Genomic DNA, 24,674 nt, shown 5'->3' with positions numbered 1-24,674 from the left:
CTACAAGAGCCGAGATGGCCTGTTTCTGTGCTGGAATTGTTATATGGTTATATGCAATCTCCTGCTTTCACCCTGTACCCCTTCATGGCCTGATCAATCAAGAATCCATCAACCTCTGCCTCAGTGGTGAAGGCCGATGCACTAGTGAAATTTAAGAGGCTACTAGACAGGTACATGGAGGAATTTAAGGTGGGGGGCAGTTATATGCGAGGCAGGGTTTGAGGGTCGGCACAGCAATGTGGGCCAAAGGGCCTGTACTGTGCTGTGCTATTCTATGTTCTATGTTCTATTACATATACATAAAGTCTTGGCCTCCACAGCTGCCTGTGGCAAAAGAAATCTCTGGCTAATTAAATTTCTCCTCATCTCTGTTCTAAAAAGACACCCTTCTATTCAGCAGTTGTGTCCTCTGGTCTCAGACTCTCCCACCATAGGAAACATCCTCTTTGGAACCATTGTTGTGATCCTCCTTTGAACCCCCTTCAGTTTCAGCACATCCTTTCTAAGATAAGGAGCCCAAAACGTCTCACAATGCTCCAAGTGAGGACATTACAACATTACATCCTTGCTTTTATATTTTTATAATTGCAACCAGCAGGGTGAGTATCACTGCATTAGGGATGGACAATCAAAAAGGGTAGCAAGTACAGTACTCAAAGTGTTATGTCTCAGTGCACAGAGTATAAGAAATAAGGTGGATGATCTTGTTGGACTATTACAGATTGCCAGATATATTGTGGCCATCACTGAATCGTAGCTGAAGGATGGTTGTAGTTGGGAGCTGAATGTCCAAGGTTACACGTTGTAATGGAGGGATAGGAAGGTTGGCAGTAAGGGAGTGGTGTGCCTCGATTGGGATAAAATGGCAACAAATCAATAGAAAGATGTGACATAGAAGCTTTGGGTCAAAATCCTGCATCAGGACACCAGCAGATTGTAATTTCTTTCTGAACATCTTGGTAAACTGCTCCTGCACCCTCTCCAAAGCCTTGACATCCTTCGTATAATGGGACGACTAGAACTGAATGCAATACCCCAGATGTGGAATAACTGAAGTTCTATGGAGCTGTAACTTCCTGACTTTTAAATTCACTAATTAATAAAGGCAATCATGCCGTATGCCTTGTTAACCATCCTATCAATCAGTGTAGCCCTTTCTAGGGAGTCAGGTGCTTGGACTGTATGACCCCGCTGTTCATTAATGCTTCTAAGGGTCCTACCATTCATTTGTTTTCCTTTTATGTTGGATATTCCAAAGTGTAGCACCTGACATTTGCTTAGAATAAACTTCATCTGACACTCTCTGTCTATATCTGTCACTGTCCTATCCACAACATCACCAATCTTTGTGTCGCCTGCAAGCATACTTTATTTCAGATATCTGGCACCTGAAGTTTCTTCCTTTAGATATTATAGATGGATTCAGCCGGGCCAGTGTTCACTAGAGTTAAGGATGAAGAGTCACTTCAGTGAAATATATAAAATGTTGACAGAGCTGAGCAGGTGGATACGGAAAGGAAGGTTCACTGCCTGGGGATGTGCCAGTGGAACCAGGGGCCATAGAGTGTTCAGCACTGAGGTGAGGATGAATTGACTCACTCAGAGGCTCAGGATGCAATGGTGAAGTTGCTGAATATATGGTGTTGTGCACATATATAAAGCTAGGGTACCACAACATTGTATTTACAAAATGTTTGCCAACGTTAACAAGACTTCATTTCCATAGATATCGCTGTTTCAAGGGCAAATGGAGGATGGAAGTGATTGACTTTCTACCGTGCGCTTCAAATCAAATCAAAATTAACATACACAGGGAATGATATGAAAAACAGTTCACAGTGCTGTGCCTCAGACATTTACATAGCGCTGCACTTAATGAGGTAGACTTCTGGATATATGTGTCAGGCAGAATGGGAGAGGCAATGGTATGGTTTTTGAGAAGTTATGATCATATTGAACAGGAAGTAGGTGAAGGACCAAATGACTGGTTCCTGTTTCCATGTGTTTCTCAGTGATTCCCACTTGCATCACTGATCCCTCCTCCCTTCCCCTTTCATTCTCCCTACTCTCTCTACACATTAAAGACTTTTTACGCATAGATACAGAATAGAGAACAGTGCAGCATAGTGGAGTTAGAAGCATAGTCATAGAACACTATAGTATAGAACTAGACCCTTCAGCACATCTAGTCTGTGCTAAACCATTAATCTGCCTGCTCCCATTAACACGAACCCAGACCATAGCCTTCCATATCCTTCCCTTCTGTGTACCTATCCAAATTTCTCTTAAGTGTTCAAATTGACACCATATACACCACTGGCCCCAAGCCTTCCACCACTGACGTTCGACCCTCAATCGTCAACCCTCCACCATTGCTCTTGCCCCCTCCCTACACTACCCCCACTCTACCCCGCCTCTCTTGCCCCCTCCCTACTCTACCCCGTCTCTCTGCTCGTTGAAGAACGGATTGCATGGGGTTTTGTGTAATTCATTGTGAAGGTAAGTCCAAGTCCTGACAGGTGGTGGCTCCATTAGAGTGCCTTCTCCGACAGCAACCCTCAGTGTCCGTGGCTCAGGAAGAAGCTGCTGGGAAAAGCAACTGTGGTTCTCTGTCACAGTCGTACAAAAATTATTAAACATTGATTGAATTTAAAGCTTTTAGAAACTGGCCGTTCCTTAATTTTGCATTCTCTACACTCCTTCATGTTGACCTCTAATGTAGCTCCAAACAGCATAATACGTTGTGGCCACGATGTGGCACTTAGTCACTGTGTCCTTCATCGCATTGTCACTGTGGCTTCACGTGGAGTGTAAAATGGCCAGTGAGTACAGTTAACCTTGTTGATGTGCTGCTGTCTGACTGGGACTGATAGGCTGAACGGTAAATGATGTTACTGATATCTGGTGTGAAGCAAGGAGAACAGGTGGGTGCCGTTCTATCAGAGTGCTAATGAGAAAACCCAAGGAGCAGTGAGACCATTTCACAGCACTCACAGTGTGTGCGACAATGAGATCGTTCTTCCGCCGTATCTCTTGTGCATCTGGGTTCAACTGGCTGGTTTCGGTAGCAGCCAGCAACAGCAAGTGTCTCTAAGATCAGTCCACAGAACAGAACCATAAGACAGGAGCAGAACTGAAGCCTTTACATCCTCACAGGAGGCCACAGTCTGTGCGGATTGGAAATAACATCTCCTCCTCACTGACAGTCGACACTGGTGTACCGCAAGGATATGTGCTTAGCCCACTGCTCTGTTCTCTCTGCATCCATCATTGTGTGGCTAGGCATAGCTCAAACACCATAGGCATAGTTCTGTGTGAGCAGCGCTTACATTGCCAGCAATCAGCTGGAGTTCAAGAAAAGCAGCTACGATCTGCACAAAGCTATCAGGGCTGCGAGACAATAATACAGGGGGAAGATTGAGTCAAGGTTCACAATAGCACACGTGACTTGTGGTGAGGGCTGCATACCATCGCGGACTTCAAAGCCACACGTTGCGGTGCCACCAACATTGTGGCCTCTCTCCCAGAAGAGGTCAATCACTTTTGTGCTCGGTTCGATGTCACTAATCTGAGCCTTCGAGGAAAGCCATCACTACAACCTGCAACCTGGTCATCACTGAGGCTGAGGTATGCAGACGTTTCCAACGAGTGGACAGTCACAAGGCTGTGGGACCGGACAACATCCCAGGGCAAGTACTCAGGATGTGCGCAGCACAACTGCAAGAATGTTTACAGACATTTTTAATCTCTCCCTCTCCCAGTGTAGGGTGCCCTCCTGTTCCAAAACATCCACTATTGTCCCTGTACCAAAAAAGACCAAGGTAACATGCCTGAACGACTGGCGTCCTGTCGCACTCACCTCAATAATAAGCAAATGCTTTGAGAGGCTGGTCAAGGATTACATCTGCAACCTGCTACCACCCAAACTGGACCCCCTACAATTCGCCTACTGACACAACCAATCGACGGACGATGCAATAGACACTGCTCTACAAACCGTCCTTACACATCTGGAGAAGGTGGGTGCTTATGTGAGAATGCTGTTCTTGAACTACAGTTCAGCATTGAACACCATAAATCCAGCCAGGCTCGACAGGAAGCTCAGAGACCTCGACTTTGTCCCTCTCTTGTGCAGCTGGATCCTGGACTTACTGTCAGATCGCCAGCAGGTGGTAAGAGTGGGCTCCCTCACCTCCACCCCTCTGACTCTCAACACAGGAGCCCTTCAGGGCTGTGTACGAAGTCCCCTCCTTTACTCTCTGTATACCCATGACTGTGTCGCCACCCACAGCTCTAATCTGCTAATTCAATTTGTCGACGACACTACATTGATTGGCCTAATCTCAAACAATAACAAGGTGGCCTACAGGGAAGAAGTCATCTCCCTGACACGGTGGTGTTAAGAAAACAACCTCTCCCTCAATGTCACAAAAACAAAGGAGCTGGTTGTGGATTAGAGGAGGAATGGAGACAGGCTAACCCCTATTGACATCAATGGATCTGGGGTTAAGAGGGTAAACAGCTTTAAGTTCCTTGGCATCCACATCACTGAGGACTTCATGTGGTCTATACATACCAGCTGTGTGGTGAAAAAGGCACAGCAGTTCCTCTTTCACCTCAGACAGTTGAAGAAGTTTGGTATGGACCCCCAAATCCTAAGGACTTTCTATAGGGGAACAATTGAGAGCATCCTGACTGATTGTATCACTACCTGGTATGGGAATTGTACCTCCCTTAATCACAGAGGGTGGTGTGGACAGCCCAGCGCTTCTGTAGTTAACTTCCCATGATTCAGGACATTTACAAAGACAGATGTGAGAGTAGGATCATTAGGGACCTGAGTCACCCCAACCACGGTCTATTCCAGCTGCTACCATCCGGTAGGTGGTACCATAGAATTAAAGCCAGGACCAACAGGATCCGGGACAGCTTCTTCCACTAGGCCATCAGACTGATTAACTGACACTGATTTGAGTGTATTTCTATGTTATATTGACTGTTCTGTTTATTATAAATTACTGTGATTGCACATTGCACATTGAGATGGAGACATAACGTAAAGATTTTTACTCCTCATGTCTGTGAAGAATGTAAGAAATAAAGTCAATTCAAATTCAAGTCTATAAATTTGCCGATGACACAGCTGTTGAAAAACAGAATCTTAGATGCTGAGGGGGTGTACAGGAGTGAGGTAGGTCAGCTGGTTGAGAGGTGTCCCAGCAACAACCTGCACTCAGCCTCAGTAAGACCATGGAACTGATTATGGACTTTAGAAAGGGGAGGTCGAGGGAACACGCACCAGTCCTCATCGAGGGATCAGAAATGGAAAGGGTGAGCAGGGTTAAGTTCCTGGGTGTCAGTTTCTCTGAAGATCAATCCTGGGTCCAACAGCAGCTATATTTGATATGTCTCCAAAGCCTCTTGAAATTTCTACAAATATACCAAGGAAGGCATTCTGGCAGCTTGTATCACCTTCTGGTATGGAGGGGCCACTGAACAGGATAAGGAAAGGCTGCAGAAAGTTGCAAACTCGGTCAGCTCCATCGTGGGCATGAGCCTCCCCGGCGTTGAGGACACCTTCAAAAGGCGATGCCTCAAAAAGGCAGCATCCATCATTAAGGACCCCATCACCCAGAACATGCTCTCTTCTCATCGTTATGATCAAGGAGAAGGTACAGGAGCCTGAAAACCCACGCTCAATGTTTCAGGAACAGCTTCTTCCCCTCCACCATCAGATTTCTGAATGGATAATGAATATTTGAACACTACCTCACTATTTTTTTCTTCCTTCTGAACTACTTTATCTATCTATCTATCTATCTATCTATTACTTACTTATTGATTGATTGATTGACGGTCTTATGTTCTGATTAGGCCATTAGGTGCATCGAGTCTGCTTCACCATTCCATCAGGGCTGGTTTATTAACCCTCTCAAACCCATTCTGCCTTACCCCCAAAACCTTGAAGCTCTTCTAAATCAAAGTACAAAAGTTTAAAATGAATATATCACCATATACAACCCCGAAATTCATTTCCTTGCAGGCATTCACAGTAAATTCAATGAAACAATAGAATCAATGAAAAATGAGACACAAAGACTGACAAACTACCAACGTGTGAAAGATGGTATTTGTGCAAATACAGAATGTAAATAAAGAGATAAATATTAGGTAAATAAGTAGACAAATATCATGCATGAGTCCTTGAAAGTGAGTCCAACAGCTGTGGAATCAGTTCATAATTGGGGTGAGTGAGGTTGTCCATTCTGATTAAGGAGCCTGATGGTTGAGAAGTAATCCCTGTTTCTGAACTTGGTGCTGTGGAATCTAAGGCTCCTGTACCTCCTTCCTGATGGCAGCAGTGAGAAGAGAGCATGGCCTGGATGGTGGAGGTCCCTGATGATGGATGCTGCTTTCCTGAGACAGCACTCCTTGCCAAAGGTTATGGAGAAGAGATTAATTTCCATAGATGCTGCCTGACCTGCTGAGTTCCTCCAGCATTTTGTGTGTGTTGCTCGAATTCCCAGCATCTGCAGATTTTTTTTCTTGTTTGTGAATGGACTGAGCTATATCCACTACTTTTTGTAGTCATTTCTGTTCAAGGGAATTGGTGTTTCCATACCAGGCCATGATGCAACCAGTCAGTATATTCTCTTCTGCACATCCGTAGAAGTTTGTCAAAGTTTTAGATACCATGTCAAATTTTTGCAAACTTCTAAGAAAGTAGAGGTGCTGCCATGCCTTCTTTGTAATGACACTTGCTGCTGAACCCAGGCCGATCCTATGAAATGATAATGCTGAAGAATTAAAAGTTACTGACCCTCTCCACCTCTGATATCCTGATGAGGACTGGCCCATGTTTCTCCGGTTTAGTCAATAAATAACTTAGCATCCACAGCCATCTGTGACAATGAATTCCACAGATTCACAAACTTCTGGCTAAAGAAATTCCTCCTTATCTTTATTGTTTTTCCTGGTAACTTCCTCAAAAAACTTTTTAAGATTGGGTAGATATGATTTGCCTCACAGGAAGCCTTGCTGACTCTCCTTAATCACTCCATGTCTATGCAAATACTTGTACAGTATAACAGTATATCTGGTCCCTTAGAATACCTTCCAATAACTTTCCCACTACTGATGTCAGGCTTACCATTGGGAGATTCACTTGTTCTGGTAGATGGAGCATAGATGCTCGACAAAGCGGTCTCCCAATGTATGTCAAGTTTCCCCGATGTACAGAAGGGCAAACTGGGAGCACCAGACACTGTAAATGGCCCCAGCAAACTCACAGATGAAGTGTTGCCTCACCTGGAAGGTACTGCTTTGCTGAGCATCTACACTCTGTCTGCCAGAACAAGCGGGATTTCCCAGTGGCCACCTATTTTAATTCCACTTCCCGTTCCCATTCTGATCTGTCTATCTATCGCCTCCTCTACTGTCATGATGAGGTCACACTTAGGTTGGAGGAATAACACCTTATATTCCATTTGGACAACCACCAACCTGATGGCATGAACATCGATTTCTCAAACTTCTGGTAATAACCCCCACCCCTCCACCTTCACCATTTCCCAACCCCTTTTCCCTCTCTCACCTCATCTCCTTGCCCACCCATCGCCTCCCTCTGGTGCTCCTTCCCCCTTTTCCTTTCTTCCATGGCCTTCTGTCTCTTACACCAATCAAATTCCAAGCTCTTCGCTCTCCTGGTTTCACCTGTTGCCTGGCGTTTTCTCTCCTCTTCCCCCACCTTTCAAATACTACGCCACAGCATTTTTTCTCCAGTCCTGCCGAAGGGTTTTGCCCTGATACATTGATTGTACTTTTTTCCATAGATACTGCCTGATTTGCTGAGTTCCTGCAGTATTTTGTGTGTATTGCTTGGATTTCCAGTATCTGCAAATTTTCTCTTGTTTATAATCTCCTGATTTATTTTTAGAGCCTTTCTTGAACAACGGACGAACATTGGCTATCCTCCAATACTCTGGTGCCACTACTGTTGCTAAGGATGATTTAAATATCCCTGCTAGGACCCTGGCAATTTCTGCTTTGCCTCACTTCTACAGACTATGTTTGTCTTCTGAGTAAATACAGATGCAAAAAAGATATTTAAGATCTCCCCCATCTCTTTTGGCTCCACACATATTTACTCTGGAACTAATGGCATTGTGATCACTAGATGCAAAGTATTTCCCTACACATCTTAGGTCACCTGCCCTGTCTCATTCCCTAACAGAGATCAAGGACCGCGCATTCTCTCATTGGGATTTTTACATACTGCTTGAAGAAAACTTTCTAAACATGTATGACAATCCCTGTTCCATCTAGTACTTTTACAGTATGGGACTCATAGTCCATATGTGGAAAGTTAAAATCACCAACTATAACAACTTTGTTTCTGGCAAGAGTCTGCCTTCTGTCTGCAAATTCGTTCCTCTAATTCCCTCGGACTGTTGGGTGGTCTGTAATATAGCCCCATTAACGTCGTAATACCTTTCGTATTTCTCAATTCAATCCATCATGCCCCACCAGACAAGTTCTCCAGTCTGTCCTGAGTGAGCACTGCCATGATATTTTCCAAGAATAGTAACACGACTCCTCCTCCTTTAATTCCCTCGCGCTCTGTCCTGTCTAAAACAGCGGAACTCCAGAATATTGAGCTCTAATCCTGCCCCTCCTGCAACCAAATCTCATTAATGGCTCAGTATCATAATTCCAGGTGTTGATCCAAGCCCTGAATCATCTGTCTTTCTTGCGATACTTAGAAACATAGAAAACCTACAACACAATACAGAACTTCGACCCACAAAGCTGTGCAGAACATGTGCTTACCTTAGAAATTACCTAAGGTTACCCATAGCCCTCTATTTTTCTAAGCTCCATGTACCCATCCAGGAGCCTTTAAAAGACCCTATCGTATCCACCACCACCACCATCGCTGGCAGCCCATTCCACACACCACTCTTTGCATAAAAAATAAAACTTATCCTGACATCTCCATAAGACCTTAAGACAAAGGAGCAGAAGTTGGCCATTCGGCCCATCGAGTCTGCTCCACCATTTTATCATGAGCTGATCCATTCTTCCATTTAGTCCCACTCCCCCGCCTTCTCACCATAACCTTTGATGCCCTGGCTACTCAGATACCTATCATTCTCTGCCTTAAATACACCCAATGACTTGACCTCCACTGCTGCCCGTGGCAACAAATTCCATAGATTCACCACCCTCTGGCTAAAAAAAATTTCTTCGCATCTCTGTTCTGAATGGGCGCCCTTCAATCCTTAAGTCATGCCCTCTTGTACCAGACTCCCCCATCATGGGAAACAACTTTGCCACATCCACTCTATCCATGCCTTTCAACATTCGAAATGTTTCTATGAGGTCCCCCCTCATTCTTCTAAACTCCAAGGAATACAGACCAAGAGCGGACAAACGTTCCTCATATGTTAACCCTCTCATTCCCGGAATCATTCTAGTGAATCTTCTCTGTACCTTCTCCAACGTCAGCACATCCTTTCTTAAATAAGGACACCAAAACTGCCCACAGTACTCCAAGTGAGGTCTCAACAGCGCCATATAGAGCCTCAACATCACATCCCTGCTCCTATACTCTATTCCTCTAGAAATGAATGCCAACATTGCATTCTCCTTCTTCACCACCGACTCAACCTGGAGGTTAACCTTAAGGGTATCCTGCACGAGGACTCCCAAGTCCCATTGCATCTCAGAACTTTGAATTCTCTCCCCATTTAAATAATAGTCTACCCGTTTATTTCTGCCAAAGTGCATAACCATACACTTTCCAACATTGTACTTCATTTGCCACTTCTCTGCCCATTCTTCCCATCTATCCAAGTCTCTCTGCAGACTCTCTATTTCCTTAGCACTACCGGCCCCTCCACCTTTCTTTGTATCCTCAGCAAACTTAACCACAAATCCATCTATTCCATAATCCAAATCGTTGATGTACAATGTAAAAAGAAGCGGCCCCAACACTGATCCCTGTGGAACACCACTGGTAACCGGCAGCCAACCAGAATAGGATCCCTTTATTCCCACTCTCTGTTTCCTGAAAATCGGCCAACGCTCTATCCACGTATGTAACTTTCCCGTAATTCCATGGGCTCTTACCTAGTTAAGCAGCCTCATGTGTGGCACCTTGTCAAAGGCCTCCTGAAAATCCAAATATATAACATCCACTGCATCTCCCTTGTCTAGCCTACTGGTAATTTCCTCAAAAAATTGTAATAGGTTTGTCAGGCAGGATTTTCCTTTAAGGAATCCATGCTGAGTTCTGCCTAACTTGTCATATGCCTCCAGGTACTCCGTGACCTCATCCTTGACAATCAACTCCAACAACTTCCCAGCCACCGATGTCAAGCTAACAGGTCTATCATTTCCTTTTTTGCTTCGTTGCCCCCTTCTTAAATAGCGGGGTGACATTTGCAATCTTCCAGTCCTCCAGAACCATGCCAGAATCTTATCGACTTTTGAAAGATCATCGCTAATGCCTCCGCAATCTCCACAGCTACTTCCTTCAGAACACAAGGGTGCATTCCATCTGGTCCGGGAGATTTATCTACCCTTAGACTATTCAGCTTCCTGAGTATATACAGCTGATGTCTTCCTCAGTGAAGACTGATGCAAAATACTCGTTCAGTTCCTCCGCTATCTCCTTATCTCCCATTACAATTTCTCCAGCATCATTTTCTATCGGTCCTATATCTACTCTCACCTGTCTTTTACTCTTTATATACTTGAGAAAGCTTTTAGTATCCTCTTTAATATTATTAGCTAGATTCCTTTCATAGTTCATCTTTTCCCTCTTAATGACCTTCTTAGTTTCCTTCTGTAAGCTTTTAAAAACTTCCCAATCCTCTGTCTTCCCACTAATTTTTGCTTCCTTCTATGCCCTCTCCTTTGCTTTAATTTTGGCTTTGACTTCTCTTGTCAGCCACGGTTGCATCCTTTTTCCATTCGAAAGTTTCTTCTTTTTTGGAATATATCTGTCTTGCAAATATATCTCCTGCGTACTGAATTCCAAGCACTTTAAACTGTGCCCTCTCATGTTTGCCATTTCAGCCTTGGGAAAAAGCCTCTGACTATCCACACGATCAATGCCTCTCATCATCTTGTACACCTCTATCAGGTCACCTCTCATCCTCTGTCGCTCCAAGGAGAAAAGACCGAGCTCACTCAACCTATTCTCATAAGGCATGCTTCCCAATCCAGGCAACATCCTTGTAAATCTCCTCTGCGCCCTTTCAATGGTTTCCACATCCTTCCTGTAGTGAGGTGACCAGAACCGAGCACAATACTCCAAGTGGGTTCTGACCAGGGTCCTATGTCTCGGCTCTTAAACTGAATCCCACAGTTGATGAAGGCCAATGCACTGTATGCCTTCTTAACCACAGGGTCAACCTGCGCAGCAGCTTTGAGTGTCCTATGGACTCGGACCCCAAGGTCTCTCTGATGCGTCACACTGCCAAGAGTCTTACCATTAATACTATATTCTGCAATCATATTTGACCTACTAAAATGAACTACTTCACACTTATCTGGGTTGAACTCCATCTGCCACTTCTCAGCCCAGTTTTGCATCCTATCAATGTCCCGCTGTAACCTCTGACAGCCCTCCAAACTATCCACAACACCCCAACCTTTGTGTCATCAGCAAATTTACTAACACATTCCTCCACTTCCTCTTCCAGGTCATTTATAAAAATCACGAACAGATCCCTGAGGCACACCACTGGTCACCAATCTCCATACAGAATATGACCCGTCTACAACCACTCTTTGCCTTCTGTGGGCAAGCCAGTTCTGGATCCACAAAGCAATGTCCCCTTGGATCCCATGCCTCCTTACTTTCTCAATAAGCCTTGCAATGGGGTACCTTATCAAATGCCTTGCTGAAATCTATATACACTTCATCTACTGCTCTACCTTCATCAATGTGTTTAGTCACATCCTCAAAAAATTTAATCATGCTCATAAGGCAGGAAACACACATCAAAGTTGCTGGTGAACGCAGCAGGCCAGGCAGCATCTCTAGGAAGAGGTGCAGTCGACGTTTCAGGCCGAGACCCTTCGTCAGGACTAACTGAAGGAAGAGTGAGTAGGGATTTGAAAGTTGGAGGGGGAGGGGGAGATCCAAAATGATAGGAGAAGACAGGAGGGGGAGGGATGGAGCCAAGAGCTGGACAGGTGATTGGCAAAAGGGGATACGAGAGGATCATGGGACAGGAGGTCCGGGAAGAAAGACAAGGGGGGTGGGGGACCCAGAGGATGGGCAAGAGCTATATTAAGAGGGACAGAGGGAGAAAAAGGAGAGTGAGAGAAAGAATGTGTGCATAAAAATAAGTAACAGATGGGGTACGAGGGGGAGGTGGGGCCTAGCGGAAGTTAGAGAAGTCGATGTTCATGCCATCAGGTTGGAGGCTACCCAGACGGAATATAAGGTGTTGTTCCTCCAACCTGAGTGTGGCTTCATCTTTACAGTAGAGGAGGCCGTGGATAGACATGTCAGAATGGGAATGGGATGTGGAATTAAAATGTGTGGCCACTGGGAGATCCTGCTTTCTCTGGCGGACAGAGCGTAGATGTTCAGCAAAGCGGTCTCCCAGTCTGCGTCGAGTCTCGCCAATATATAAAAGGCCACATCAGGAGCACTGGACGCAGTATATCACCCCAGTCGACTCACAGGTGAAGTGTTGCCTCACCTGGAAGGACTGTTTGGGGCCCTGAATGGTGGTAAGGGAGGAAGTGTAAGGGCATGTGTAGCACTTGTTCCGCTTACACGGATAAGTGCCAGGAGGGAGATCAGTGGGGAGGGATAGGGGGGACGAATGGACAAGGGAGTTGTGTAGGGAGCGATCCCTGCGGAATGCAGAGAGAGGGGGGAGGGAAAGATGTGCTTAGTGGTGGGATCCCGTTGGAGGTGGCGGAAGTTACGGAGAATAATATGTTGGACCCAGAGGCTGGTGGGGTGGTAGGTGAGGACCAGGGGAACCCTATTCCTAGTGGGGTGGCGGGAGGATGGAGTGAGAGCAGATGTACGTGAAATGGAGGAGATGCATTTAAGAGCAGAGTTGATAGTGGAGGAAGGACCTGCTTTTCGTAAGGCCTGCTGACTATTCCTAATCGTATAATGCCTTTACAAATGTTCATAAATCCTGCCTCTCAGGATTTTCTCCATCAGCTTACCAATCTCTGAAGTAAGACTTACTGGTCTATAATTTCCTGGGCTATCCTTACTCCCTTTTTTGAATTAGGGAACAACATCCGTAACCCTCCAATCCTCCGGAACCTCTCCTGTCCTCAATGATAATGCAAAGATCATTGCCAGAGGCTCAGCAATCCCCTCCCTCACCTCCCACAGTAGCCTGGGGTGCATCCCGTACGGTCCTGGTGACTTATCCAACTTGATGCTTTCCTAAAGCTCCAGCACATCCCCTTTCTTTATCTCTACATGCTCAAGCTTTTCAGTCAGCTACAAGTCGTCCCTACAATCACCAAGATCCTTTTCCATAGTGAATACTGAAGCAAAGTATTCATTAAGTAGCTCTGCCATCTCCTCTGGTTCCATACACACTATCCCACTGTCACACTTGATTGGTCCTATTTTCTCACATCTTATCCTCTTGCTCTTCACATACTTGTAGAATGTCTTGGCTTTTCCTTAATCCTGTCCACCAAGGCCTTCTCACGGCCCCTTCTGGTTCTCCTATTTTCATTCATAAGCTCCTTCCCGCAAGCCTTATAATCTTCTAGATCTCTATCATTACCTAGTTCTGGGACCCCTACTCTTTGTGATTTTTATAAATAACTTCGATGAGGAAGCGGAGGGATGGGTTAGTAAATTTGCAGATGACACAAAGATTGGGGGTGTTGTGGATAGTGTGGAGGGCTGTCAAAAGTTGCAGCAGCACATTGATAAGATGCAAAACTGGGCTGAGAAGTGGCAGATGGAGTTCAACCCAGATAAGTGTGAGGCGGTTCATTTTTGTAGGTCAAATATGATGGCAGAATATAGCATTAATGGCGAGACTCTTGGCAGTGTGGGGAATACGGTGCTTTGGCCTTCATCAACCGTGGGTTTGAGTTTAAGAGCCCAGAAGTGATGTTGAAGCTATATAGGATCCTGGTCAGACCCCACTTGGAGTACTGTGCTCAATTCTGGTCGTCTCACTGTAGGAAGGATGTGGAAACCATAGAAAGGGTGCAGAGGAGATTTACAAGGATGTTGCCTGGATTGGGGAGCATGCCTTATGAGAATAGGTTGAGTGAACTCGGCCTTTTCACCTTGGAGCAATGGAGGATGAGAGGTGACCTGATAGAGGTGTACAAAATAATGAGAGGCATTGATCGTATGGATAGTCAGAGGCTTTTTCCCAGGGCTGAAATGGGAAGGACGAAAGGGCATAGTTTTAAGGTGCTTGGAAGTAGGTACAGAGGAGATGTCAGGGGTAGGTTTTTTAAGCAGGGAGTGTGAGTGCGTGGAATGAGCTGCCAGCAGCAGTGGTGGAGGTGGAAATGATAGGATCTTTTAAGAGACTCCTGGAGCTTAGAAAAATAGAGGGCTATGGGTAAGTCTAGGTAGTTCTAAGGTAAGGACATATTCGGCACAGCTTTGTGGGCCGAAGGGCCTGTATTGTGCTGTAGGTTCTCTATGTTTTTATGTTCTATGTTTCTAACATTGGATTTTTCTTCCTTACCACCAACTCGACCTACAAATTAACGTTTAGGGAATCCTGCACAAGGACTCCCAAGTCCCTTTGCACCTCTGATTTTTGAATTTTCTCCCTAATTAGAAAATAGCCTACACTTTATTTTTTTGTACCAAAGTGCATGTCCATACACTTCCCTACACTGCATTCCATCTGCTGCTTCTTTGCCCATTTCCTCGTCTTTGTAAATCCTTGTGCAGACTCATTCTTCAGCACTAGCTGTCCCTCCACCTACGTGTTGTCTACAAACTTGGCCACAAAGCCATTAATTCTCTTATCCAAGACATATAACGTGAAAAGAAGTGGTCTGTCTTCTGTAAATGGCTTGTACTCTGATATGGTCAATCCACCAAAAGCCAGCATTCACTCTTCCAGCTGCTACGGTGTTAAGCTTGAAAATTCCTTCTTGGAAAATGCTCAGTTTCTTTCCTTTCCAACTTGCTCCTTTAAACTTTCATCTTCCACCAAGCCTTTGCTCACCTGATTTAGTGTTTTCTTATGTGCCTTGGCATGAAATTTTGTTTGTAAAACTCTTACAAAGCCCATTGTAATGTGCATCAAGGTACAGTGAAAAACTTGCCTTGCACACTGTCCATACAAATCAGTTTATTACAGTAGTGCACTGAAGTAAAACAAGAACAGAGAGAGGAATGTAAGATGTTACAGAGAAAGTGCAGTGCAGATAGAAAATATGGTGCAAGGTCATATCGAGGTAGATTGTGAGGTCAAAAAGTGCACTTTATTGCACTAAGGGATGTTCAATAAGACTGGGGTAGAAGGTTTACGGTTTGTGCAGGGAGCTACATCCTGTTCCGGCCGTAGTCATTCGTTGTGGTTACAAGAAAGTTACAAGATCCAGGTTACGATCTTCAGAAAGCCATCTTACAGGCAAAGTGACAATTCCAGATTAAACTCGAATCAATGAAGGATGTTCCACAGTTGTGGCAGGGCTTGAATGCTATCACCTCTTATAAAGTTAAATCAAGTGACACAGGCAGCATCAGGGTTTGACTGGTCAGGGCATGAAGGGATATGTGGAGAAAGCAGGAGATTGGGGCTGAGAGAAAAATTAGATCAGCCATGATGAAATGGCGGAGCAGGGACGATGGTCCCGGAGGCCCAGTTCTGCTCCTATGTCTTATGATCCAAATGAGCGTGCAGAGACATGGGTCTGTCAAAGTCAAAGGCAGAGTTACTGGGTTCATGATTGCAAGGATGGAATCTGCTGTCACCAGGCACAAAAATTTCTGTGAAAGATTTCGATATTTGAGACAGAAGTTTCCCAGAATAACTGATGCCAAGATTAAGGAAGGCTTTTTTGTTGGTCCACAAACCAAACAGATCATCAATGACAAGCACTTCTAAGAACTCCTCGTGGGATTGGAGAAAATCGCTTAGGATGGATTGCTGGTGAAAATCATTAGAGGATGTTGGCAACTGCAGAGCACCAAACTGGTTGACAACATGCCTCAGGCATACAAAACCACAAAGTGCAACCGTTCACTAGATACTCATTTTTTGCCTTCCCATCGAGACTTCTTCCCTGCAGGTTTCGGCACTGTCAGTGATGAGCATGGTGAAAGGCTTCACTAGGGCTTGCAGTCATAGAGAAAGAGGATCAGGGCAACTGAATTCCATCAAAGCGAGAAGCCTCAGTCACTGAGTAGAAACAAAAATAGTCAACAAAGCACTTTTAGCTTAGTTGAACTATTGCAAAGTGTCAGCACCATTATGCAATTAAAAGCATTATATTCAGTAACAGTTAATTTCTTGTTTCTCCAAATTCCTGTTACACAAGTAATTATCTTTATGTTCAGCTTCAAATGGTCTAAAATTCTGAGGAAGCAACACTTTTAGAAAAAGATTGCTGTCCAGTGTAATTGTCAACAATGGAAGTAAATGCAGTGCTGCCTTGTCTCTGAGGCCATTGGGCTTTCCCAGACCTTCAGCAGCCCGGCCGGGATGACTGCGCACAGCCCCTGGCTGCTGGGACTTGCTAGGATATGCCTCCCTCTACTGGAAGTGGGAAAGCTGCTATTAACAGCACCACAGCTCCAACAATTCCAGCCCACGCATGTTTGCTTTGCCTCGTATTCCCAAACTGGAGTCTGGCAGGCAGCTGGGGTCACCTGACAGTGTGGACATTGTCACAAGAGGGGTGGTGAAGACGGGGAGGAGAGGGAGAGGGTGAGGGGAGGATGATGAGAGAGAGGGGAGGATGGGGGAGGGAGGGGGCAGGATGAGGACAGGGAGGGAGTTGGGGAGAGAGCAGGAGGTTGGGGGGAGGATAGAGAGAGAGGGGATTAGAAGAAAGAGAATGGGGAGAGATGGAGAGGGAACGGGGTGAGAAGGGGTGTGGTGAGAGATATAGAGAGGGGGAGAAGGGAGATGGGGAGAGAGAGGGGTATTGGGGAGAAAGAGAGGAGGGTAGGGGAGAGAGAATGGGGATGAAGGGAGAGGGGGATGGGTAGACAAAGGGAGCGAGGGGGATGAAGAGAGAGGAGAGAGAGAAAGAGAGTTGTTGCTGGAGTTGTTTTGCCGAATACTGAACAAGCCATATTGCTGGTGCACTGTGTGGCAGCTCTCGTGGGCTGCCCCCAGCACACACTCAGGTTGAGTTGGTTGTTTATGCAATATAATCGATCGGTTTCAACTTGCGCTTTGATGTTCAGCACAAGGCATCACAGGAACCAGACTGCCCACCACCAAGGATAAGGTGATGCAAAAGAGTCAGTAATAATCTGAAGAAATCCACCCAACCTGCTCATAGACTGAGAAAGGGTTTTGGCTCAAAATGTAAAGTGTTTACTCTTGTCTATAGATGCTGCCTGGCCCGCTGACTTCCTCAACCATTTTCTGTGTTGCTTCTGGAATGTCTGTCTGACTCCCATCAGGGATGAGCCTCCAAACACAAAAACAGTGACTTTCCCCAAGCAGTAGGGCTGATCAACGCCTCCACACACAGACTCACAACACACTAACCCACCCCTCCACACACTAACCCACCCCTCCACACACTAACCCACCCCTCCACACACTAACCCTCCCCTCCACACACTAACTCACCCCTCCACACACTAACCCACCCCTCCACACACTAACCCTCCCCTCCACACACTAACTCACCCTTCACACACTAACCCACCCCTCCACACACTAACCCTCCCCTCCACACACTAACTCACCCTTCACACACTAACCCTCCCCTCCGCACACTAACTCACCCTTCACACACTAACTCACCCTTCACACACTAACCCACCCCTCCACACACTAACCCACCCCTCCACACACTAACCCTCCCCTCCGCACACTATCTCACCCCTCCACACACTAACCCACCCCTCCGCACACTAACCCTCCCCTCCACACACTAACCCACCCCTCCACACACTAACCCACCCCTCCACACACTAACCCACCCCTCCACACACTAACCCTCCCCTCCACACACTAACTCACCCTTCACACACTAACCCACCCCTCCACACACTAACCCTCCCCTCCACACACTAACTCACCCTTCACACACTAACCCACCCCTCCACACACTAACCCTCCCCTCCACACACTAACCCACCCCTCCGCACACTAACCCTCCCCTCCACACACTAACTCACCCTTCACACACTAACCCACCCCTCCACACACTAACCCTCCCCTCCACACACTAACTCACCCTTCACACACTAACCCTCCCCTCCGCACACTAACCCTCCCCTCCGCACACTAACCCTCCCCTCTGCACACTATCTCACCCCTCCACACACTAACCCACCCCTCCACACACTAACCCACCCCTCCACACACTAACCCACCCCTCCGCACACTAACCCACCCCTCCGCACACTAACCCTCCCCTCCGCACACTAACCCTCCCCTCCACATAATAACCCACCCCTCCGCACACTAACCCTCCCCTCCGCACACTAACCCTCCCCTCCACACACTAACTCACCCCTCCGCACACTAACCCTCCCCTCCGCACACTAACTCACCCCTCCACACACTAACCCACCCCTCCACACACTAACCCACCCCTCCACACACTAACCCTCCCTTCCACACACTAACTCACCCCTCCATACACTAACCCTCCCCTCCACACACTAACTCACCCTCCACACACTAACCCTCCCCTCCACACACTAACTCACCCCTCCACACACTAACCCTCCCCTCCACACACTAACTCACCCCTCCACACACTAACCCTCCCCTCCACACACCAACTCACCCCTCCATACACTAACCCTCCCCTCCACACACTAACTCACCCTCCACACACTAACCCACCCCTCCACACACTAACCCTCCCCTCCACACACTAACCCTCCCCTCCACACACTAACTCACCCCTCCACACACTAACCCCCCACACGTCACAAACACCCCACTGCCACAAACCGATCACAAACCACAGACGTTCCACATACCACAAACTGATCACAAACCACAACCGTCCACACACCACGAACCGATCAAAAACCGGACATGCCCACTGCACACAACTCGCTCACCACCAACCACACGCCACCCCACCCTGAACTGTACTACCTGCGCCTAGTGTCGCTTTATCTACGTCTTTACATTGCTCACGTATATAGTTTGTATATTTTGTACAATCTATGTATCTGAATACTGCATAACAGTTGCTTTTGTGTGGAATTTATTCAGATTGCTGACACTTAACATTGCAGTTTTTGTGTTTTAATATTGCACTGGGTCTGGAGGAACAATCATTTTGTACTCCTTTACATCGGTGTACTGAAGAACAAAAGGAAACAATCTTGAACATTGATAAATAAGCAAATATATATCTGTCTCTGAGTGGCTGTGCTGCGTGAGCTACCGAGGAAGTTGTGGAAATAGACTCACTCATGGCCATCAGTAGGATGTTGGATTTCTCTGGAGAGGAGGGCGGATTCAGTAGGACGTTGGATGGTTCTGGAGAGGATGGTGAGTGGCTGCAGATTCATTGCTCTGCCTGAGGGGAGATGACGCTGAGATCAGTAGGACGTTAGATGGTTCTGGAGAGGACGCTCGGCTGTAGATTCATTGTTCTGCCTGATGGGAGAGGATGGTGGGATAAGTAGGACGTTGGATGGTTCTGCCTGAGGAGTGGCATCATCCCCATCCATCCACATCCTGTCATTTATGGGCCGAACCTAAGCTCTGGATAAAGGAATGTAACTTCCCACACGCTTGTGTTTGTGTCTCCTGAGCTGGAATATCTAGCTGTCTAACACATTCACGTGAAAGTTGCTGTCAGCTAATTGAAGAAACTGTCAGTCTGGTTATTCCAAGCTAGGGAAGAGGACTTTGATATGAGTTGTGTTGGCATTTATACAATATTGCATGGTGCATTATTGGCTCTAATTTCTTCAGTGTTACATTTTCCTCTCATAGTCGACACTTGTCATCAAACAAAAGAAACTGAAGTTCAGGCGGCAGAGTTTCATTCTGTTCCCACTCACGGAGCTTCAGCATTCTTCTTCCGCCTCTCGGCCGATCAAACATTGCTCCAATGGTAATCTCGTTCAGACTGAGACACCATAGAGCAGGTAGTTAAAGGGAGTGTACGGCAATATTGATCAATATTACCCCTCAGCCATCAGGCTCTTGAACCAGAGGGGATAACTTCACCCACCCCAACACTGAGCTGTTTCTACAACCTATGGACTCACTTTCAGGGACTCTGCATCTTATATTTGTGATATTTATTGCTTACTTATTTATTATTATTCTTTCTTTTTGTAATTGCACAGTTTGTCATTGTACACATTGGTTGTCTGTTCTATTGGGTGTTGTCTTTCATTGATTCTGTTGTGTTTCTGGTATTTACTGTGAATGCCAGCAAGAAAAAGAATCTCAGGGTGCATATGGTGTCAAATATATAGTTTGATAATAAATTTACTTTGAATTTTGAAATGTTTAGTGATTGAAATTGAACAATTTCCCTTGAGAATATGAAGGGAGGTTTTCCAGGCACCACTAGATGGGTTGAAGGTGTATTTCTATGCTGTAGTGTTCTATGACTGATAATGTAGGCCATTCAGCCCTTTGCCCCAGCTTGTCATTAAGTCCAATTGTGACTGATTTGCCATGGAAACGCCGTGTTTCCACGCTGTCCCACACTCCTTGATGTCTGCTGCGTCTGGAAATCTCTGAGGCTTCCTTCTGAAAATGCGCAGTAACCTCCTTAGCCCCCTGTGGGAGGCAGCCCTGCTCAGCTCCCTGATCTTCTCTCTGTGACCAGTGACAGTACCTGGACATGCTGCTGCTTACCCCTGCGGTTAGAGCACATCAACTTGTCCCGAGACTCTTCACAGCAGCCTCTGCTAGCACAAATGAAAGCTGGTGGACGGAAATTGAAACAGCTGATACAACCTAAGCAGCCCGAAGTGTCTGGAAGGAGGGGAGAGTAATGAAGGAGTGGGTACTGGTGATGGAGTTAATGAAATCATAGCAGAAATCAAAGGATGCACTGATCGAAGAGTTCAGCGAAGGTAAAGAAACAGAGGAGGGGGCTGAGGTTCTGGCCAGTGAAAACAGCATTACTTGGAATGAACTGTCTCACTAGCTTTTTGTTCATTTTATTTAGAGATACAGCATGGAATGGGTCTTCCGACCCACCAAGTCATGCTGCCCAGCAACTTACTGATTCAATTCTAGCCTAATCACAGAACAGTTTACAGCTTGTTGGAGTACATCAATCTATTGTTACGATGTGGGTTTGATGTAAACTAAACTAACCAAGCAACTGTTTTCTTCCGAAGGTGGTGATTGGGGATGGAACTGGTCAGCAGCTTTACCGCATCTCTCCCTGGGCAAGATATGTCACCCGCCAGGTGAACTCCAGGATCTACGAGTGGGTGCATTGGCAGCCACCCCTCCGATACGTGGTAAGCAGTTCCTTTGTATTCATCCCAGAAAAGCATCATCACAGAAGGCACTGTCCTAGTTTTCACCCTCTGACTGAGGTAGTTTGACTCATCAGTATTCCACACAAAACCAAACAGACTATCAGGAAGAATAGTGTTTTAGAATTTTGGGGATTAAGGGGTATGTCTTGTAAACATGGGGCGGTGGATACATGGAAGTGGTAGAGATTGGTACAGTTACAATGCTTAGGAGGCATGAAGACCGGTCCAGGGAGATACGGCCCAGATCCAGGAACTTGGGACTCATGGACAGTCAACACAGTCAGTACAAACAAGCTCAATTCTCAGCTCTATGTTTCTATGACTCTATCATATCACAGTCAGTATATTCACGCAGGGTCATAATGGCCCATTCTGAGCTCTATGATTCTAACAAAAGTCTCACAAAATTTGTTGCAATTTTTGTGTAAATCAGACAGCCACTTACAAAAGTCACTTATGAAAGCTCTTAGCCCGAAACGTCAACTATTTATTCATTTCTATGGACACCACCTGTCCCACTGAGTTCCTCCAGCATTTTATATGTGTTACAAAGTCTGGTGGAGTTGTGAATACCATATTTTGTAGATCAGTGGTCTCCGAACACCGGGCCGCGGACCAGTACCAGGCTGCAAAGCATGTGCTACCAGGCCGCGAGGAAACGATATGAGTTAACTGCACCTTTCCTCGTTCCCTATCACGCCCACTTTTGAACTTGAACACACACGAGGTCATCAGTCGGTCATTAACCTGCAACTACTTGATGAGTAAAAAACAAACATCGCTTAAGAGTTTCTTTGGAAGAGATGGTAGGGGACATAAAAGGCCTAACAATAGTGATAACGCAAAGACAGCTGAGGCTGAGACTGCAAAAAAAAAGAAAGCTTCCTTCGACAGAAAAGACGATGAGTCGTACAAAAAATATGTCTTTATTGCGACCAGTGACTTGCACGCTCCAAGCCCCCTGTGTGTGATACGTGGAGACAAGCTGTCTAATGAGGCAATGAAGCCCTCAAAACTGCTTGGGAACCTTGAGTCCAAGCACCCTGCACTTAAAGACAAACCCATCGAGTTTTTTGAGCGGAAAAAACGTGAGCAAGCGGGACAGAAGCAAGTGCTGAGAGCCACCACCTCCACAAGTGCTGCTGCTCTGAGAACGTCGTACTTAGTGGCTAGCCATATTGCTAAGGCTAAGAAGCCTTTCACTGTTGGTGAAGAATTGATTCTGCCTGCTGCCAAGGACATGTGCCGTGAACTGTTGGGAGAAGCTGCAGCTAACAAGATGGCACAGGTTTCTCTTTCAGCTACCAGTTTCAAGGGGAATCGATGACATAGCGGAGGACATCGAAGCACAGCTGTTGGAACGGCTTAACAAGTCTGGTTTCACTACCCGAGTCACAGAGGTTGCTCCTGAATGCCAGTTTACACACTGTGTCACACACAAGGAAATGCTGGCTAGCTGAAAAATGTCTCCTGATCTTAACAGCGTATTGACTGACATAGAACATAGAACATAGAATAGTACAGCACAGTACAGGCCCTTCGGCCGACAATGTTGTGCCGACCCTCAAACCCTACCTCCCATATAAGCCCCCACCTTAAATTCCTCCATATACCTGTCTAGTAGTCTCTTAAACTTCACTAGTGTATCTGCCTCCACCACTGACTCAGGCCGTGCATTCCACGCACCAACCACTCTCTGAGTAAAAAACCTTCCTCTAATATCCCCCTTGAACTTCCCACCCCTTATCTTAAAGCCATGTCCTCTTTTATTGAGCAGTGGTGCCCTGGGGAAGAGGCGCTGGCTATCAACTCTATCTATTCCTCTTATTATCTTGTACACCTCTATCATGTCTCCTCTCTTCCTCCTTCTCTCCAAAGACTAAAGCCCTAGCTCCCTTAATCTCTGATCATAATGCATATTTTCTAAACCAGGCAGCATCCTGGTAAATCTCCTCTGTGCCCTTTCCAATGCTTCCACATCCTTCCTATAGTGAGGTGACCAGAACTGGACACAGTACTCCAAGCAACAGGAATTCTGCAGATGCTGGAAATTCAAGCAACACACATCAAAGTTGCTGGTGAACGCAGCAGGCCAGGCAGCATCTCTAGGAAGAGGTGCAGTCGACGTTTCAGGCTGAGACCCTTCGTCAGGACTAACTGAAGGAAGAGTGAGTAAGGGATTTGAAAGTTGGAGGGGGAGGGGGAGATCCAAAATGATAGGAGAAGACAGGAGGGGGAGGGATGGAGCCAAGAGCTGGACAGGTGATAAGCAAAAGGGGATACGAGAGGATCATGGGACAGGAGGTCCGGGAAGAAAGACAAGGGGGGGGGACCCAGAGGATGGGCAAGGGGTATAGTCAGAGGGACAGAGGGAGAAAAAGGAGAGTGAGAGAAAGAATGTGTGCATAAAAATAAGTAACAGATGGGGTACGAGGGGGAGGTGGGGCCTAGCGGAAGTTAGAGAAGTCAATGTTCATGCCATCAGGTTGGAGGCTACCCAGACGGAATATAAGGTGTTGTTCCTCCAACCTGAGTGTGGCTTCATCTTTACAGTAGAGGAGGCCATGGATAGACATGTCAGAATGGGAATGGGATGTGGAATTAAAATGTGTGGCCACTGGGAGATCCTGCTTTCTCTGGCGGACAGAGCGTAGATGTACAGCAAAGCGGTCTCCCAGTCTGCGTCGGGTCTCGCCAATAATTGGGGTACTCGAGATACTGTGTGCGTTTCCTTGCTGGATGACAAAGCCCATTCCAGTATAATCTGGCACAGACTTGACTCGTTAAACCAACACATATATGTCTATCCACGGCCCACGTCCCATTCCCATTCTGACATGTCTACCCACAGCCTCCTTACTGTAAAGATGAAGCCACACTCAGGTTGGACGAACAACACCTTATATTCCGTCTGGGTAGCCTCCAACCTGATGACATGAACATTGACTTATCTAACTTCTGCTAGGCCCCACCTCCCCCTCGTACCCCATCTGTTACTTATTTTTATGCACACATTCTT

The 24,674-nt window shown here is 46.3% G+C and overlaps 1 protein-coding gene across 5 annotated transcripts in view; it reads left to right on the top strand.

The window, feature by feature from the left end:
• gbe1b (glucan (1,4-alpha-), branching enzyme 1b) overlaps window positions 1–24,674 on the top strand; it is a 523,715-nt gene that overhangs the window by 246,253 nt on the left and 252,788 nt on the right. For all 5 annotated transcript variants that reach the window (XM_072259817.1, XM_072259815.1, XM_072259814.1 and 2 more), the window contains exon 4: window positions 21,509–21,634. In XM_072259817.1, the coding sequence (XP_072115918.1) occupies window positions 21,509–21,634 (126 nt within the window). The remainder of the gene's footprint in view (window positions 1–21,508; window positions 21,635–24,674) is intronic.

This window comes from Mobula birostris, chromosome 6 (assembly GCF_030028105.1).
Source record: "Mobula birostris isolate sMobBir1 chromosome 6, sMobBir1.hap1, whole genome shotgun sequence".
Taxonomy (NCBI): domain Eukaryota; kingdom Metazoa; phylum Chordata; class Chondrichthyes; order Myliobatiformes; family Myliobatidae; genus Mobula; species Mobula birostris.
Note: the sequence above shows the minus strand (reverse complement) of the source record. Positions and strands in the feature narration are given on the sequence as shown.